This window comes from Canis lupus, chromosome 24, assembly GCF_048164855.1.
Source record: "Canis lupus baileyi chromosome 24, mCanLup2.hap1, whole genome shotgun sequence".
Lineage (NCBI taxonomy): Eukaryota > Metazoa > Chordata > Mammalia > Carnivora > Canidae > Canis > Canis lupus.
Genome location: NC_132861.1, coordinates 43332092 through 43350754, shown reverse-complemented (window position 1 = coordinate 43350754; position 18663 = coordinate 43332092). Strand labels below are relative to the sequence as shown.

General features: G+C 42.6%; 1 protein-coding gene across 5 annotated transcripts in view; it reads left to right on the top strand.

Moving 5' to 3' along the window:
• PID1 (phosphotyrosine interaction domain containing 1) overlaps nucleotides 1–18663 on the top strand; it is a 225682-nt gene that overhangs the window by 97230 nt on the left and 109789 nt on the right. For all 5 annotated transcript variants that reach the window (XM_072796551.1, XM_072796552.1, XM_072796550.1 and 2 more), the window contains one exon: nucleotides 4993–5139. In XM_072796551.1, coding sequence (XP_072652652.1) covers nucleotides 4993–5139 — 147 coding nt within the window. The remainder of the gene's footprint in view (nucleotides 1–4992; nucleotides 5140–18663) is intronic.

Genomic DNA, 18663 nt, shown 5'->3' with positions numbered 1-18663 from the left:
TACAAGGCCACACAATTCTGATAGAGCTGGTTGTCCCATCTCTGTCTTTGCTACCCAGCAAGAGAGCTTGCCACCTGAATTGGTGTCATTGTGAATGTGCTCTTTGGCTATCTCTTGAGACTTGGAATTTGTCTCATTTTCTCAGTAGCTCAGAGGCCTTTATTGTAGATGTGAATAACCTGAGGATTGTAATACCTCCTTTAGATTATTATTGGCGATTTATCATTAAGGCTCAGCCTGTTCAGGAAACAAAGTGCAAGATCGCTGTCTTTTTTCTTTCTTTTTTTTTTTTTAATTTTTTTTACTATAATGTTGCCATTTGCTTCTGCAGTTTAACATTTATGAAGTCCTTTTAAAGTTTTGTTAGTGGCTCCACTTTATGGTCTCAGACAATTTTTCTGTTCATCGAAAAGTAATTTGTGTTGGCGAGACTCTTTTCGTTGCAGGGATCAGACACCTAACCCAAGCTCACCGAAGCATAACAGGGAATATATTGGTTCATATTCTCTGTAAGTCCATGGATGGATCTGAGTCGGATGCGGCTGGATCCAGGCAGGGCTCAGCAATGTCAAGTCTGTGACCCTCCATATCTTGGCCCTCCGTCTCTGTGTGGCCTCATTCTCAGACTGACCTTGGCAGGTGCACAGGGCAGCAGCAGCTCTGTGCTCACATCAACCCTGGCCTGGCAACCTTGTATATCAGTCTTCTAGAAGAGTCCATTCAGCCAATGCCTTTGGCCAGGGACATGCAGTACTCTTTATCCTTATTCTTTCTGAGGGCTAGGGGACAGGGACATCCCCGCCCCACAAAGCAGCTAGATAGCAGTGGGGAAATGTCCTCAGAGGGGGCACAGGAGTGTTCTTATCACAAACAGCTAACACGATCACACCTCTACCACTTGGAAGATTTACGAGAGCGACTCCGAGTTACATAAATATGTTAATTTTCTATAAAAAAGATGTAATACTGTAGACGCAGTGACTCATCAGATAACTCATAGCGTATTTCCCTGCTTACCCTCATCCTTTCATTGTGGGCAAAAAGGACAAAGCCATTAAAAAAACACACACTTCTTTAAAAAATGGAATGATTTCTCAATTTCACGTTTAGATACTGCCTTGGCCTCTCTCTTCAACTCTCCGCTGAACTTACCCAGATTTGCGGTTGTCATCTGGTTTACCAGTCTCCAGCTACTCTGAGAAAGCCTTTCAGGCAGAGGCTGACACTGGATTTCTGTTCCAGCTGTGCCCGCCACCGTGTCTGGCTGGGTGCGGGTGTTCAGGGAAGGTGTGCACCGTGAGCCACTGAGCTGATGTGTGGCACACGCCGGCCTGGTGGGAGATGCCAAGGCTCTGGAGAGTCTGGTAGCTCTGATTACACAGTACCTCTTGAAGTTGGCATTTGAAGTCCATTATCTTCCTGTCCCAAGTTTTGGGTTTTAAAAATGTGTGTGCCAACCTGCAGCTTCCAGGCTCTCTCTGTGCTCAGCGACTGAACCGGTAGCCGTGATATTTGGTCCCACAGTGGGGACAGGGAAGACAATTCCAGAGCTTCTGGGCAGCAGGGTGGTGGTCCAGGCCTCTTGAGAGTAGAGTCACTTCTGGTGCCATCTTTAGGAACTTATTGTGTGGCACAAGTCAGGCTGAATCGAGCCGGGGTTTCATGTACTTCTCATAGAGCTTCAGCAAAGTGGCAGATGGGGGACAGCCTCCCCACCTGCTCACTGCCTCCTCTTCTGAGCCACCCTCCCCTGGACCCTCTTCATCGTGTGGGCTCAGTTGCAGTCCCACAGTGGCAAACAGCTTTGCCTCTCACTCTTAGGTCTGTGGTGCTCCTCTCAGACACTTTTGTACCCCCACATGTTGGACTAGAATTGATTAAGAACAAAGAAGCTTCCAGAATAGTATGAAAACTCACCCTTATGGCTTTTAAAAATGCAAATCCACACTCACTGGGAAATATAAAGACATGTCTCTTCCATTTGAAGAAATACCAGGCCCAGCAACTTTGCATCCTAGAAGGTGGCAGTATTAGGGTTAAATCAAAGAGATGAAACTAGTAGGAGATACACATCAAGATTTATTCAAGGAATGGGCTTATGCAGTTGTTGTGGAGGCTGGCCAGGCAAGTCTGAGATGGCTGGGGCAGGCTGTCAGGGAGGGCAGGCGGGGACTCTCGGCAGGGACTGAAGCTGCTGTCCACAGCTAGAACATCTTCCTCCTTGGGGAAGCCTCGCCTCACCTTATCTGTTAAAGTCTTCCAATTGATTGAATCAAGTCTACTCAGATTATCTAGGCTGTGTCTGCAATTCAAATGATATGGACTTTAACCATACCTCCTCCCAACTATCTTCACAGCAACGCCTGGGTTAGTGTTTGACTAACAGTGCAGTAGTCTACGCAAGTTGGCACATAAAAGTGACCATCAGCGTGGCCAGTTGGGAGTTCTAGTAGATTCTATGTGGACCTGTGAAACTGTTTTAGGGCCTTGGGATTTTGTTTTGTGTTGTTTTTAAGATTTTATTTATTCATTCATGAGAGGGGAGAGAGAGAGAGAGAGAGAGAGAGAGAGATTGGCAGAGACACAGGCAGAGGGAGAAGCAGGCTCCCTGTGGGGAGCCCAATGCAGGAGTTGATCATGGACCCCGGGATCACACCCTGAGCCAAAGGCTCAACCACTGAGCCACCTAGGCCTCCCAGCCCTTGGGATTCTTCATTGAATAAGACAGTTTCTGCTCTTACGGCATTTATATCCTAATAGAAGATGACAGAAAATAAGATAAACAAAATACATAATTTTGGAGTGGTGATAAGTAGTGATGAGAATAATAAAGCAGAGGAAGGGAATAGACAGTGATGAGTGTATATGTGTGTGGAGCTGGCTACATAATTGGCGAGGCCCAGGGCAACGTGGAAATGTAGTATCCTCTACTCAAAAAGTAGAAAAAAGTGCCACTACAGGTACTGAAACATTAAACTTTTTCCTTTCTTTCATGGATCTCTTTCTGCGATAGTCATGGTGTTTTTTTGGCTGCCTTGCCTGTCTCTTTCCTTCCCTGTTTGGCTGGTTGGTTGCTTTTGCTATCTCATGTGTTCTAAGTAAAGAAAATTCAAAACTGAGATTATTGACAGGAATCTGCCATTCATCATTATGTTGTGCGGTGCCCACTTGAAATACAAATATAGGAGTGGGATCATTGAAATCACACGATTTGTATTTCCTAGTTCACGGGTGCATCTGCATTTTGTGCTTATCAGAACAGTGGAAACATGCTACAAAACTAACCGCCTGTTTTTCTTTCATCTTTAATACATTCACATTCTCCTGACACTTTACCTTTGGTTTGCTGATTAGTGAGGACGCCTGACAGGAGGAGGAGGAGGAGGAAGAGCAACAGCAACAGCTATGGTGGCCCTGCCTGTCCCATTCCTTCTCTGTTGTCGTTTTCAGTGTGAACACTTGCCTACTACAGGAAAGTCAGACAAATAAAAGGGATATGCTAGGGTTCTTTGATCACTCATGTTTGTTAGAATGCATCTGACCTCTTTCTACATTTGAAGCAAGTTCTGCTTCTAAAGCCTGGCCTCTCGGGGCTGCCAGTGCACTGCTTACTGAGCCATAGGCTTAACATGCTTACCTTGTACTCACTTTGCATCTCGTTGAATTCCTAGACATCAGGGGACGCCCATACTGTGTGTATCTCCTCTACTCATGCGTGTACTCTACTGTCTCCTTGGACTTAGCTTACGAAACGCAGACTCAAAGATGAAGTTATGAAGGATTTCAAGATTGTGACATTGACTCAAGGAAGTAAAAGCCAGCATGGAGCTCTCCTGAGCATGGGACCCTGTTGTGATGGCACAGGTTGCACGCCCATGAAGCCATCTGTGTATATGTGCACACACACATATTATTGTAGATAATGATGATAAAGAAGGACGGTCTCATAAGGTGACATTTGATCAAGGCCTTCAAGAAGATAAGGAAACCAGGCATGCAGATACGAGGGCAGGAGTAACATGTTCAGAGGTTCCAAGGCACATGAGCCTTTGCCTTATTCTCAGAAGAATAAAGAAGCCACTGTGGCAGGATCCAAGTGAGCAGAGGGGTGGGAGATGAGGTTAGAGAAGCAGAAGTCCCTGAAATGTGCATGGACTCCAAGGCCAGGAAAAGGACTTGGAATTTTTCTATGAAAAGAAGGAAAGGCTTGGGGGAGTCTTAGCAAAGGGGTGACATGCCATGATTCAATTTTAGAAGGCTGCCCCCTGGCTGTACTGTGGTAATACCTGCGTTGGGGCGAGGTTGGAAGTGGTCAGACCATTGCTATTGCAGACCAAACAAAGATGGGGCCTGCCCTGGTCTGGGGGTATACATAGTAGTGATTAAATGCAGTTGGATTCTGGGCATATTTTAAAACCAGTGCCAACAGGAGCTGCGTATGGAATAGATATTTACCTGGACCAGGAGATGAAATGGCCTGTTGAGAAGCTGTGAATTTCCTAAGGTCCTATAGCCAGTGTATGGCACAACTGGGGAAGGCAGAGAGCAGGAGTCTCGTGTTTTTACTGGGTCTTGTCCTCCCCTGTTCTTTCTAGACAGTGCCCCCAGGTAGCTCTGATAACATTTTCTTCTGAACATCTTCACTTATTTAGCTGAAATGGGCATGGGGTTAAATCTCTAGGGTTCTATCTTTATGTATCATTTTGAAAGAACTTCTCAGAGCATGATCCTGGGTGATTCTACTGCTGGCCCATGTTTCCGTGGTCTCTGTGTGGGGGTTGGCCATTTCCCACAGTGTTAAATTAGCGGTATCCTGACAGTATTTTTCCCTACATTTCACTAAGTATCTCTTGACTTCCCCTAGTGAAAGAGAAATAATAAAGCAAAGATTTTGTTACTGGGTTTGTTCTACCATTGTGCCACGTTCAGTGCCAAAAAAAGTTAACTATGGTTGGTTGGTTGGTTGATTGATTGATCTATCTTGCTTTTCAGCACTTTCAGACCATGCTGAAGTCTAAATTGAATGTCCTAACACTGAAAAAGGAACCCCTCCCAGCAGTCATCTTCCATGAGCCCGAGGCCATCGAGCTGTGCACCACTACACCCCTGATGAAGACCAGGACTCACAGTGGCTGCAAGGTACGTGGCACGTGGCCCGCTGGGGCCCTCTTGGTGGGACAAACAAAAGGAGGTGTCACCTTAGGACACTTGTTTCCCAGTGGTTACTTTTTAAAGGAATGAAAATGTAAAATGACTAATAAGGACCAATAAGTGATGGTTGGGTGAATCCATACCCTGCTGTCTTTTTAGTGATCTACCACTCTTCATTGTTTCCAGATATACATTAAAGACATGAGTTTTGGTGTATGAATAAAATCGTATTCTCCCTATATTTGCTGTAGCCCTGTGGATTTGGGGCTTTATAAGAAAAGTTCTGTCCTTAGTGATACTTCCTCCCTTTGTGTTTGCACCCTGAATAAAACACATCTTAAGGAAATAAAAAACAAGTTTCTCAACAGTGTACTTCTCCTTTGGGGGTTATTTTGCATTTTTGTTTGGCTTCAGCTCTCAGAATTTTTCTTTTTCAGCTCTCAGAATTTATACTAATATTCATGCCTCAGAATCCATTAAAAACCATTTTTTTTTTCACTTGTGTAAACTGTAATGCTGACATTAAAAAAAAACCCTAGAAATGAAATGTATAATTTTGGTAAGCTTTTTTGGGTTCTTTCTCACATGATATTCTTTTTTACTTAAGTTGATGAATATAGCGACCCGTTCAGAGGTAACAAAGAAAATATGTTTATGCATACTTTGTCATCAACAATTTGTTTTGAGGAATAAAAGATTAAATTAAGGGGCAGAAAATTGAGTAGTGAAGATAAAAAATAAAACAAAATGTATGTTTGCAGGTTTCTATTATAACCTTGTGGACACACTCCTTTCCTTATCGCTTTTCTGGCTTAAGGGAGTCAAGGCCCATTGATCTCTCTTGCCAGAATTTTCCATCACCTCCCCAGTTCTTGCATAGCTATGGTCAGATTGGAGCCTACAGAAATCTTGAGTGAGGGTTGTGTACACAACACTCCATACATGTTCACTCATCCCACAAATACCCACTGGGTGCTCACTGTCTGCCCAGCACCGGGGACAGTGGGAGCAACAGCCCCCAACATCTTTGTAGGGTCTAACTTCTAGTTGGGGAGGAGGGAGGAGAAAGTACAGGTAAACAAGCATTGGCTGTTGAGAAAGCCAGTCTGGGAGAACTTGGGGAAGAATCTTTCAGGCCAAAGGGACAGGGAGTGCTAATTCTCAGAGGCAGAGATGGTCTACTATCTTTGTAATAGAGAAGAAGGGGCAGGAGAACTGGGAAGTCAAGAAAGTTGTGTCCTATGGTGTGGTCAGGCAGGGGTCTGGGTAGAGAATGAGCCTTGTCATCATGGAGGCAGGGAGTTTAGACTTTGTTCTAATTACTACAGGGGACCATCAGATTTAGGCAAGTGAGTCATAGGACAACATTAAAAAAAAAGGGGGTGATTTTATGTGGTAACTATGCTAAGGTGAACTTTCAGCTTCCAAAGAGCAGTTGCCAGAGACTCTGGTTCAGCTGGAGATAGTGGATCCAAAGAAGTGGCATGAGGTCCCAGTGTAGGCAATGCTTTTTTGGTGAACGGATGATACAAAGGAATTGGGAAAATACTCATTACATTTGAAAGTGATACGAGATCACATTGTGTTCTATAGACTTTAGAGATTTCCTAGAGTCATTTTGAATTTTGTTCTTATTGGGGAACATGGTCCCTCAAAAGCAAGATGAAGTCAGTAGGGACAAGTAAAAGGAGGAGAGTTTTGTTTGATAAAGTCTGCAGAGTATGCTTAAATGGGAGGAGAAAAATGCAGTTACAGAATAAAAGACCTAGCAATCAGTCGGGATATGAAGTGTGTGTGTGTGTGTGTGTGTGTGTGTGTGTCTCAGAGAGAGACAGAGAAACAGATTTGCTAGAGAGAAATATTTGCTAGGAGATTAAAAACTATCATTTTCCTGAAAAGGAGCAGAGGGTTCGAGATTCATGGAGTATTTTTCAGTGTATTGCCTTAGGCTGTGCTCATTTGTTTTGCTTCTAAAAAGATGTTGGGGAAAAAAAAAATAGAAGGAATTCAGAAGAGCACACAGAGGAGAGTGAGGTGGCCCTCGCATCAGTCCGTGGGGCCAGCGAGAGACAAAGGGAGATCATCCGTGATTTCACCTGGACACAGAGTAGAACTTTGGCATTCAGGGTCAAAAACACATTCCACGAGGCTATAAAGTTTATGAACTCGCTTTCCCTGGAAATCCTGAAGATGGGATTCCAGGTGTACATCATCATGACCTGCACTCAGGGATCTGGGCCAACTCTAGCTTTACGATTCCGTTTGAAGGAAGAAAACCCCCCAAAGTATCATTCTTCAGATTGTACACGATTATGCACTTTATCAGTTAACATTTGAACACCCTGGGAGACTTCCATTCTTTAATTCTCAGTGATAATACCAGGTTTGTGTTCAGAGGTCACATTCCTCCCATAGAAAAACAACCAAAAAGTTATATGTTTGAGCCTTGAAATTTCTGTTCAGAATGTCCTGACCTCCCCATCCTCCCCACCCTCCCCCCACCCGCCCCCCACCAACTCCATCATCCACAGGAACAAAATGCAGTGTTTCCTCTCTGATTCTTACGGAGTAACTTCGCTCACAAAATGCCAGCTGCAGAAGGAGGAGCTCTCTCTCGGGCTCCCTCCTGCCAGGAATAATGAGCACAATGTAGCCAGGCCCAGCTGCGGGGCCCGCGGACAGGACCCTCCATCTGCACACAGTGCTAGTTCTTTTTGCCTAAACAGCTCTCAAGTTGTGCTTGCATAACTGTGGCTTTGGGAGGGAGAGAGGCAGGAGGAAGCAAAGGAAAAGGGAGTTGAAAATGGATTATGGTTAGCACCATCGAGGCCCTGGCTCATCTCAGATTTTGCATTTCCCTCTGATCTGTATTCTCCGTGGGTCCTGATGGGATTGCCCTGCCAGGCTATTCATGTTGTGGGCAGCTGGGTCTTTGTGTGTTTTCCTCTACTGCTGCCACTTTTTTTTTTTTTTTTCCTCCCTGGAGTGGAGTTATTTAACTGCAAACCCCACTGCATACCATTAGGACGCGCCTGCCCCTACTCTCCTTGGAGGTTTTCAGAGCATCTGATGCTGTGTTCTGATTTTGCAGCAATAGGAGCAGCAGCAGCAGCAATGGTTGGTCATACCTGGCTTCTCCTGCCTGGCACCACAGAATCCGAGGCGGCTCTGACTTGTTAGCAAACATTTATTTAATAAATAGTCACTGAAAACCTACAGTGCATGGAATTGTGGAGGAAGGCATCAAAGTAGACGTCGTGGGTCATGTGGTTTGTAGCCAAGTGGAAGGTATAGAGGAGTACCTGAACCAGTAAATCTCCAGTGCTGCTCAAACTGTGTGTGTGTGTGTGTGTGTGTGTGTGTGAGAGACAGAGAGAAAGCCCTGAAGGGCAGGTTTCTGGACCTTCTTTCAGAGATTTTGATGCAGGTGCTCAGCTTAGCAGGCAGAAAAGAACCTGCACTTAAAAATCGACCATGCAGTTTTCATGACTGTGGGGCCGGGGCACTGCCTGGAGCTTGAGGACCAATGCTCAAGTGTGGGGTGTGGAAAGATCCACGTGAGTGACCTAAGTGATGGAAGTGGATTCACACCCGGGGAGATGGGACATGGGGTGGGACATGGAGGATTGAGCTCGCTGGCCATTGTAGGGTTAGAATGGGTTTGCTCCAGCTGACCAGGAGGCTGACATCCAAGAAAGAACTGGGCTGGGTAACTGGTGCATCAGATGTGTGCCCTCCTGACAGCACCTGTGGATGCCACTGTATCCTCCCTGGGGCACTGTTCTTGGTTGGATTGACTCACTTCCGGGCGTACTTGCCAGAGTTCGCAAAGCCTTGATGAAATGGTGATAATGATGATGATAAATAATTAGTAATAAAATACTAATCATATAGAAATAATGATAGTAATTAAGATAGTAACACATTAAGCATTCTCCTGCGCACTTCTCGCGATGTAGAACCATTTGGTCCTCACAACAACCCCATGGTTCAAGTGCCATCTGTGGTGCCATTTCACAGATGAGTTACTTGAGGCCTAGAGAAGTTCTTTCCTGTACCAGAGTATCCAGCAAGCATCTGGCAAAGCCTGTATTTCGAATTTCATCAGGGTCTCCATAGCCTCTGCTTCTTCCCACTAGATTCCATCTCCCTCAATGACCTCTAAGTGGCTCCTATGTGTGTCCTATGATAGCTCTTAAAACTGGTTGTGTCATGTGGTTTTAGCAAGTCATTTTATTTCTGCAGTCTTCAGTTTCTGCATCTTTGATAGGCCAGAACCAAGGGCACTGCATTTCAGGCATCCTCTTACCTAAAGTTCTGAGACTCAAATTTTCCTAGTTTAATTGGATTAGAATTTTGTCTTCGCTCACAAAACCCAGAAAGCATGGGGAAAATGTACTGGAAGTATCATATAATTTTACCTTGAATATAGTTCTCAGGCTCTCTTATTTGGTTTTCTAGAAGAAAGAGAGAATCTATAATGAAAAATCACATTCCTTGTAAAACATACGTAGGAAATAAAACATGAAATGTCCATTGAGTTCCTGTATGCTCATGTGAACACCATATAAAACCTATTCCACAGAGATAGTCCCTAGCTTTACAGCATTTATAATTGTGTTTTTTTTTTTTTAATTTGATGGAGAGAGAGTGAGAGATCACAAGCAGGGGGGAGCAACGGAGAAAGAAGGAGAAGCAGAGGGAGAAGCAGACTTCCCGCTGAGCAGGGAGCCTGACTTGGGACTCAGCCCCAGGACACTGGGATCGTGACCTGAGCCAATGACGGATACTTAACCGACTGAGCCACCCAGGTGCCCCCAGCATTTATAGTTTTATTTTTATTTATTTACTTTTAAAATATTTATTTATTCATGAGAGACACAGAGAGACAGAGACAGAGACACAGGCAGAGGGAGAAGCAAGCTTCATGCAGGGATCCCGATGTGGGACTTGATCCCGGGACTCCAGGGTCATATCCTGGGCTGAAGGCAGGTGTTCAATTGCTGAGCCACCCAGGGATCCTCCAGCATTTACATGTTATGTGATGTTATGTTATGTTATGTGATACATGTGATGCCAGTTTTAAATATATTTAAATTCAAATCAAGAGCAAAATAGCTTTAAAGCAAAATAGTAGCAATGCTGAAACAAAGATGCTGACACATAACTGGGGGTCTAGCACATCTTAAAACATTTATCTTTATTTAAAATCTTTATGAAGTTTGTGAATGGCAGTAGTTTGAGTTTAAGGACAACGATAAGTTGAAGAAGGAGAGTGACATGGAGGAAGCATACCTGGGGAGGACAGATGGGGAAAGAAGCAAGAAGGAAAGGCAGGCAGGTTGGCAGTTACTGACACAGGTCTCCTTTTTGGATCTGAGTCTGCCTGCCTTTGTTCTGGTTTACCTGGCGATTTTTCCTCTGCACCTGCTCACTCTGGCTGGGTGGAGCCAGGGTCCTGTGATTGTCTCCAGGAGGGAAGTTCCTCTTGGCCACCAGACAGGATTTGGGAGTTGGGGTGGTGAATAGGGCTAATTGAGCATATGGTATTTCTTTACACTCTCCAGCGTCCATCTCTGGTTCTGTCATCGTTCGTGGTGATAGTGCCCTTGTCTTCATTCTGCAGCTTCGTGGGCATCCAGCTGCCTCTGTCCCCTCACACGTCATCACAGGCCCCACCAGGGCCTCACCTGGCCGACTCTCTCATAGAATGCTCTAGCTCCCAAATCTCTCCTCCCTCTGAGTGAGGCACTTGGCTTAGCATCACGTGAAGTCCCATCGAAGACCCTCACTGTTCTGTTCCCTTTAGTGAGGGCAGAAGCCATCGAACAGTCTAATTCCCAAGAAGGAACTTGTGATTCATACAGCATTACAATTTTACTATTATTCTTTCTGAGGCTCATGCATTCAGGAGTGACTGCATGGTCACTAGCTCTCAGGAAGGATGTGGTCGATTTGCAGTTGCATGGGACAGAGAGGATCCTGAGCTGAGGGCTTTGCAGGCAGTCCTCAGATCCTGCCATTTTGCGCACATGTAAGATGACCAGTCTTACAAGTAGATTCCAGCAACCCTACTTAAGATGAGCTCTTGATTTGAATTTAAATATATTTAAAACTGGCATCACATGTATCTATTTCACACAGATTTTTGTGCTTATTCAGTTTTGTATTTAATTAGACATGTAGACCTGTTTTCTCTCTCTCTCTCTCTCTTTTTTTTTCATTTTAGCCAAAGGCCCCTGATTTTACCCATTCATTGAAGGCAGAAACATTGATTATACTGTGTCGTCATCCAGACCGAATGCATTTTGGAGCCTTTTCTTGGCATAGGTCATTTTGGGCATGGCGTGAGTCTAATTCTGCCAATTGTGTGGACTTTTTCCTTGCAAAATACGTTTCTGATTTGAACATCAAGACACAATACAAATAAAGAATAGTAACATATGAAGTAAGATTCGAGCCTGTAGTCTTTATTGGCTCTTTAAACCTCTTGGTTTAAACCAAAATGTAAACCTCTAGATTCAGAGTAAATGGCATCTGATTCTAATCCACTTTCTCTTTATTCTTTCTCAGACTTTCCTGTAAACAAACCAAAGCACATTTCCTTGAGTGTGTCTTCCTAAATGTCGAAAGGTAGAAGTTGGTGTGAGCTACTACCTGTTGTTTAAGAGACAAGCTTTTAACTTTCTGCAGTTTTTACTCTTTGTCAGTTTGTAGATTTTCTGACCTTTTTTGGCCCACCTTCCTCTCTCCTCCCGTTCCCCCATCCTAATTTTCTTCTTTCATTTCTTTCTTCATCTATAAGAATATATTGCACATTCTTAGGATTTTCCAGATGTTAATAGGGACACAAAGATAAACAATGGTTTTGGGTACTTTGGGTTGAAATAACAGAAAATCTAACTGGAATTGACTTAAGTCCTTGAAATTTATTTGCTTTGGAATCCGCAAATTCCAAAAGGATGGAGTGGGGGAAGAAGATGCTAGAGAGGCAACACAAGTGTCCACTACAAAAAAAGAAAGGCTTAATGACCCGAGGCCTGAGAAATACATTATGTGGGAAGAGCGATAGGAGTAGAAGCAAGTGCCACCCTCAGGTGGCAGAGCAAGGGGTGCCTTTCCTTCCATGTTACGACCCAGCCCATCCCCTTGAATATATATGGGGGATGGTCTTCAGATGAGATGAGCCTCAGTTTGAGAATCGCCACTCTCCAGGGTCCTTGCAATGCCCATCAGCTAGCATGTGGTTTGACACTGAGGGGCTTTTGTCTTCCAGGTGGGTGGCAGATGGCGGGGAATGTTCTCATTCATTGGAGAAATCTCCAGCTCCCCTTTCAGGCTTTCATTCCAGGTTTCTAATTGGGCAACACATTATTCAAGGTAGAGAAAGAGAAGCAGGATTTCAGAAGTCATGAGTTCAAACACAATTGTGAAATTTAAAGTATCTGTGAGACCATCAGGGGGCCACAGCCAAAGGGCACCCTGTTATATGAAGGTGGAGTTCCATAGAGGTCGGGTCCTTCAAGGAGATCAGGGCCATAGAAGAGAAAGAAGCAAGACAGGTGTACCCGCTTATACACTTACACGTGTAAACATGTACCCACCTCTAATACCTGAGGGCCAGAAAGAGAAGAATCAGTGGGGAAGAACACTATGAGAACCAGAGGAACGTCCTCCCCACCAAGCACCAAAACTGTCTGTCTCACTCCTATTTCATCCTACACCCTGGGCCCACTCTCCTGGCCATCCTCTTCCAGACTTGGAAGTATCAAGGGGAGGAAATGGATATAACTCTGCAGATGACTGAAGCATCTGTATACGGTTCTAGAATTGGTCTTCATGTATATATTTGACATACACACTGCCTATGCTACAGCTGTGGTGCCCAGCACGGCAGGATATTTTGTTGGTGATGGTCAGTTTTTTGGCTGTGAGTCTTAGGACTTTGAATTCTGTACTTTGGTCTTCCCACAGACAACTGTGGTGGCTTCAGCGAAGCTTTTCACCCTTCACAAGGTCATTTTTGTTATTTGATGACTTAAATCTTTTCATATGAGGCATCATTTTCATTTCAGCTGATAGGAGTGTTTAGAGTGTCTGCCTGAATGCTTGTTGAGTAGGCTTCTTTATGGGGTCACTCTTCCCTATGATGCAGGCAGTAGAGTTATTTGCCCCATTGAGGTATTCTCTGGGGATGTTTGACACCTTCAAACTATTTATTTCCTGGTGTTCCACACCATGAAGGCTGTGGCTGAGAAATGGGCATTTTACTCTAGGGAACCAGGTGTGACATTAAAGCTCACCTTTGGACTAATGTCAAAGACTGTGTTGTCCTGTATCTCCAAATGTCACTGCCTACTTCTTATCTTTAAAAACTCTCGGGAAGGGATCCCTGGGTGGCGCAGTGGTTTGGCACCTGCCTTTGGCCCAAGGCGCGATCCTGGAGACCCGGGATCGAGTCCCACGTCGGGCTCCCTGCATGGAGCCTGCTTCTCCCTCTGCCTGTGTCTCTGCCTCTCTCTCTCTCTGTGTGACTATCATAAATAAATAAAAATTAAAAAAAAATAAAATAAAAACTCTCGGGAGATCAGCAAAGATTCATTAGTGAAAACTGGGAAGATAATCTAAAGCACGTGAAAGAGAGATTATAATATTTTTGTTCCACAACACCATGGAAAACATGCAGTCATGACACATTCTGTTGTAGAAATTATACCGGTGTGGAAAATGTTCACAATATATGAAATGAAATAAAAATCTGGCTGCAAAATGTGAATAGGATTTTATTTTTGTAAAAACACTGAAATATGAACAGAAGTGATCCCTGGATAGCAGGATTATGGGTAAAATTTGTGATTTTCTTATTTTTTTCTTTTTTTTTTTTTGCATTGGCTAAGTTTTCAACAATGAACAGATATTACACTTTAGTTTTGAAATATAAATTTAAAAGAAGAAAGTTTCTTTGGATGAAGGCTTGCTTGGACAGCTATGTGGCAGAATTTCTATTCAAAATGGAACATTTTGGAAACATCATCTTCTAAGTCACCCTGACTTAGACATTTGTTTCTTTGCCCAAATCGGAATTTCTGTAACTTCAGGGAAAGTGACATTTTCCCGTCTAACTTGTGACTTGTCCGGTGTCAGGCTTGTCTGGTGTGTTCAGCATAATAATTGTCAACCTACTCAGATGCATTTGCAGGGATGATGTATGTGCTGGTTTCCTGAGGGCTGCTTAATGGCAACGTCAATGGTTAAAAAAGAAATTTATTCTCTCACAGATTTTGGGACCAGAAGTCCCAAACGGGTATCCCTGGGCAGAAGCCAAGGTGTCAAGGAGCTTCCTCTGGAAGCTGAAGAAGAAAGTCGGCTCCTTGCCTCTTGGGGTTTATGGTGCTGCAGACATTCCTTGGCTTATGGCCATTTCACTCCGGTTTCGGCCAATATAGCCACACTACCTCCTCCTCTTTTCTATGTTTCAAACCTCCCTTTGCCTTTCGTAAGACACTTATGGTTGGATTTAGTGCCCACTTGATAAACCAGGATAATCTCCCTAGCTCCAGATTCTTAACCGAATCAGCACGGACCCTTTTTCCTTAAAAGGTAACATGTCAGGTTCCAGAAGAGGACCTAATACTTTTGGGTGGTCTTACTCAGCCCGCTATAGATAGTTTCTTTAGAAATGAGGAATTCTAGAAATGCAAAACTTTCTAAGCAAAAAGAAATACAATGCTCCCAGTTAAGCAGTTGTTTAGGTTGTGTTATTTCTTAAGCCTAAGAAAATGCTTTCATTGGAATTCAGAAAACTACTTTAACATGTAGAAAAAATGAGGAGCATTGATCTATGGAAGTATCTTGCTCCTATTTTGTGCCACATTTTCTTTTTTCGTTTTACTTACTTTATCCAAATTTCTGAAAAGGAAGAGATATCATAAAATTTTGAATGGAATTCACGGATTTAAGTCCTGCCCATTGGTAGTTTACATATTGGATGTATATGTTTGTAAAAAAAAAAAATCCACAGTTCTACCCCAGGGAAAGGGAATAATGTTTTGCTCCACCCCCACTCCCATTCTCAGTAGAGCTTTAAGGATAATTTTGAAAATGATATGGAAAATATTAGGAGTATAATGTGTGTGTCTGAGAGAAGTATCTCATTAAGAAGTTATTTTCCCCTCATGACTTCCTGTTTAGATCGTTTGTCTTTGAAACAATTTGTTGGTTTAATTCTGGAAATTTAGTTTAATCATTATCTGAATTTAGGGTTCATTTATTTGGGAAATATGTTAATTATTTTACAAATTTTCCTGGATTAATTCTCTGGATAAAATATAGCTCCTCTGTGGTAGACTTCATCTGTGAGGCAACCTACAGAAACACCATGCAGAAAACCAATTAAGTTGGTAAAAACTCATTAATAATACACTTTATGGTTTCCAGCAGAGACTGTACAAATTGCTCGAGATGGTTACAAGGTTAAGATAACTTCAAGCTAAAATCTGGTTTATGCAAATAGGGTGCTTAAATGTAAGAAGTTAATGTTTAAAAGACGTTTTCAAGTGTATGTATGTATTTCTACTTATTTTGGTCATGTCATTTCTTTTCAGTGTTCTACTTACTTTTTACCCTAGAGGAACTCCCATGTTACAGCACCAGTGCCTCTGCTACTAGAAGGGCTGGTTTAATTTATTGTTTGTTAAATGAAAAATATGCTTTAAATAAGGAAGCATCAGAAGATATAGACTGAATATAATCTCATATAAACCTGGACTTTCTTTGCAGGTGATTTTTTTCTGCCTTAAGTTTTAAAATGGTATCAAAGTGATACCTGCAGAGATTTACCAAAACAACCCATCAAATAGTAATGAAAAACAAAACATAAAGTGTTTATCTGTCTCCTTCTTCCTTCTCATACCCCAGTTCTTCTCCAGCTGTAATTATTTTAGCTTTTTCTTCTTATGCTTACCTTCATATTTCAAATACTATACTTTTACCATTTGGGGTAATATTTTTTGGCTAGTTTGGTAGATAAAGATTTAGATCTATTCTAACTCTACCCACTTGTCTTCTTCCATCTTCCTAACATAGTTACTTCTGAAATTTTAGGTAATATCTATGTGATAACTAAAGAGTCAAGGTACCATGATTTTATTTCCTTTCTTGATCAATATTTTTTGAATTGTCTATTATTTTCAGATTTGACATCATTTTATATATACTTAATTTTCCTCAAATGTGCTTTCTGCTTTGGCATATACCCATCCATACGTAACCCAACTACTCAGTGATGGAGGTAGGGTATTCTTTTTCATGTCCTCCTGCACTTGGCTAGAGTACTGGCCTCTAGGCCGTCCTCCCTGCTGTGACTCTAGGACTTCTCTCCCTTGGGGTGGATACTCCTCTGATGATTTCCTCCTTTGTTTTGCTGGAGCACACGTTCAAGAAGTAAACACCATGTGCCTTGCATGTCTGAACATCTCTTCATTCTACCTCACCTTTTTGAAAGTTTGGGTATAGAAATGAAGATTGGAAATAATTTCTACTTTGAACTGTGAAGGCTGTGTCCATTGACTTCTATTATCCCTCGTACTATTGAGGGATCTGATCCCATTTGATCCAGATAGTGATGTGACTTTCTTCCCCCTCTATTCTCTGGAAAGATTTTGGGATTTTCTTTATGTTCTTTGTGCTCTGAAATTTCATGGCTGTGTGCCTTGGTGTGAATTCCACCCCCCTTCCCGTTCATACAGTTGGGGGAGGTTGTGTGTCTTTTCAATTTGGAGACTCTTATTTCTTGGTATTTGGGGGATCCTTAAGTAAAATTCTACTTCTCCTCCCTGTTGTGGAATCATTTGAGAAATAAGAAACATGATACATGATAGATTAACTAAAAGTAGCAGTTTTATAAAACTTGCTTTGAAAGACATGGCTGTGTAGATTCACTGGGTTTCCTAAAGTTTCCAAATCTATGTTGGAAGCTCTAATAAGTTACCATCTCCTCTTTTGTTCATTTTGTCCTTTTGTGCTTATGATTTAATAATGTCCATTATGATCAGTTTAGTGGGGTTTGGAGAAGACATGGATGCCCAAGGTCACCTTGCCCTGGTTATCCTCTCTGTTGTTCAGCCCTCTCTAAATTGACAATCTTAGCTGTTTGAACTTCTTGTTTAAATCTTTATCTAAGATGGAAACAGCAATCCTTACCTTGCGTTCAAGTTTAAAGAAATATTTATAAAGTACTTTGAGCTTTTCACAAGCGTAGTGTTGTATAAATAAAATACCATTGTTATTCAAATATAGCTCCCCATGGTTTGAATGGGAAGGTTGATCAACAACATGGTAGTGAAGGAGATATAAATGTAGGAGAAAGCGATCATAAATAACCCAGATCATAAAAAGGTCATAAACCAAGCTCATAAATTTGTACAGATATTTCTTATCATATCTCTGAGTATTTCAACTCCCGACTACCTAGCAAGTAAATGATAAAACCCACTGTGATAACAGGTGCAGATATGATCCTTGGTGTGCTGGCTGTTCATTTCTTTGTTTTCACTGAAAATATTATACCTTCATTTCTTGGAAAGAGAAATGATGTCAGGGCTTCTGTGCATCCTGAGATCTCTAACTGAGACATTAGTCAGATTGGTGTTTATGAGTCACCAGGCATCTTCATAAACCAAATCCAGGAATTAGAAAATAATTTGCTCGGGAAGTAATAGGGATAAATGAAGTTCGTCATCCTGGGAAACGGGAAAGCTACTTTGTGAGCTGAAGATCCTACTGGAATTAGGTTTTCCCCCATGTTGACTGATTAATGCATTCTCTTTAAAACTTGTTTTTTTTTTTTTTTTTCCCCGCTTATGAGCAGTGCTGGAATTCTCACATGTCACCATCTGGCTATCCTGTAATATTTGTTAGGGCAGGAAAGACATTGTCCGTTATCATAAAGACATTTTTACTGATGGTCTCTTCATGGGATGGTACAAAACATGTGTTTGCTTTTCCTTTTCTCTCTCTCTTTTTAAAAAGATGTTATTTATTTTTTCATGAGAGACACAGAAAGAGAAAGAGGCAGAGACATAGGCAGAGGGAGATGCAGGGAACCTGATGTGGGACTTGATGCAGGGACTCCAGGATCATGCCCTGGGAAAAGACAGGCGCCAAACCACTGAGCTACCCAGGCATCCCTGTGTTTGCTTTTCTGCTCACTTACTTAACCAGCTTATTTGGAGCCCATCCTGCTTGTGTATAAAATCCTCTCTCCTGGTCCTCTCCTCCTTATTCTCATTCCAGGAGTTTCTGAAAACCCTTTTATTCCTTGTTCCTTCCTTGCAACCCCGTCCGCCAAGAGTCCAGGCCCCTCAGGAGCATTTGGCTTGGGGGCAGGGAGCACTAGAGCTTCAGGGCTCTGCACATAAATCATCCCATAAAACAAACCTTATTCTTATGATAAAATGGACTCTTTTCTATAGCAAGACCCTGCTTCATTCATAGTTCTTCTGCCAACAAAAT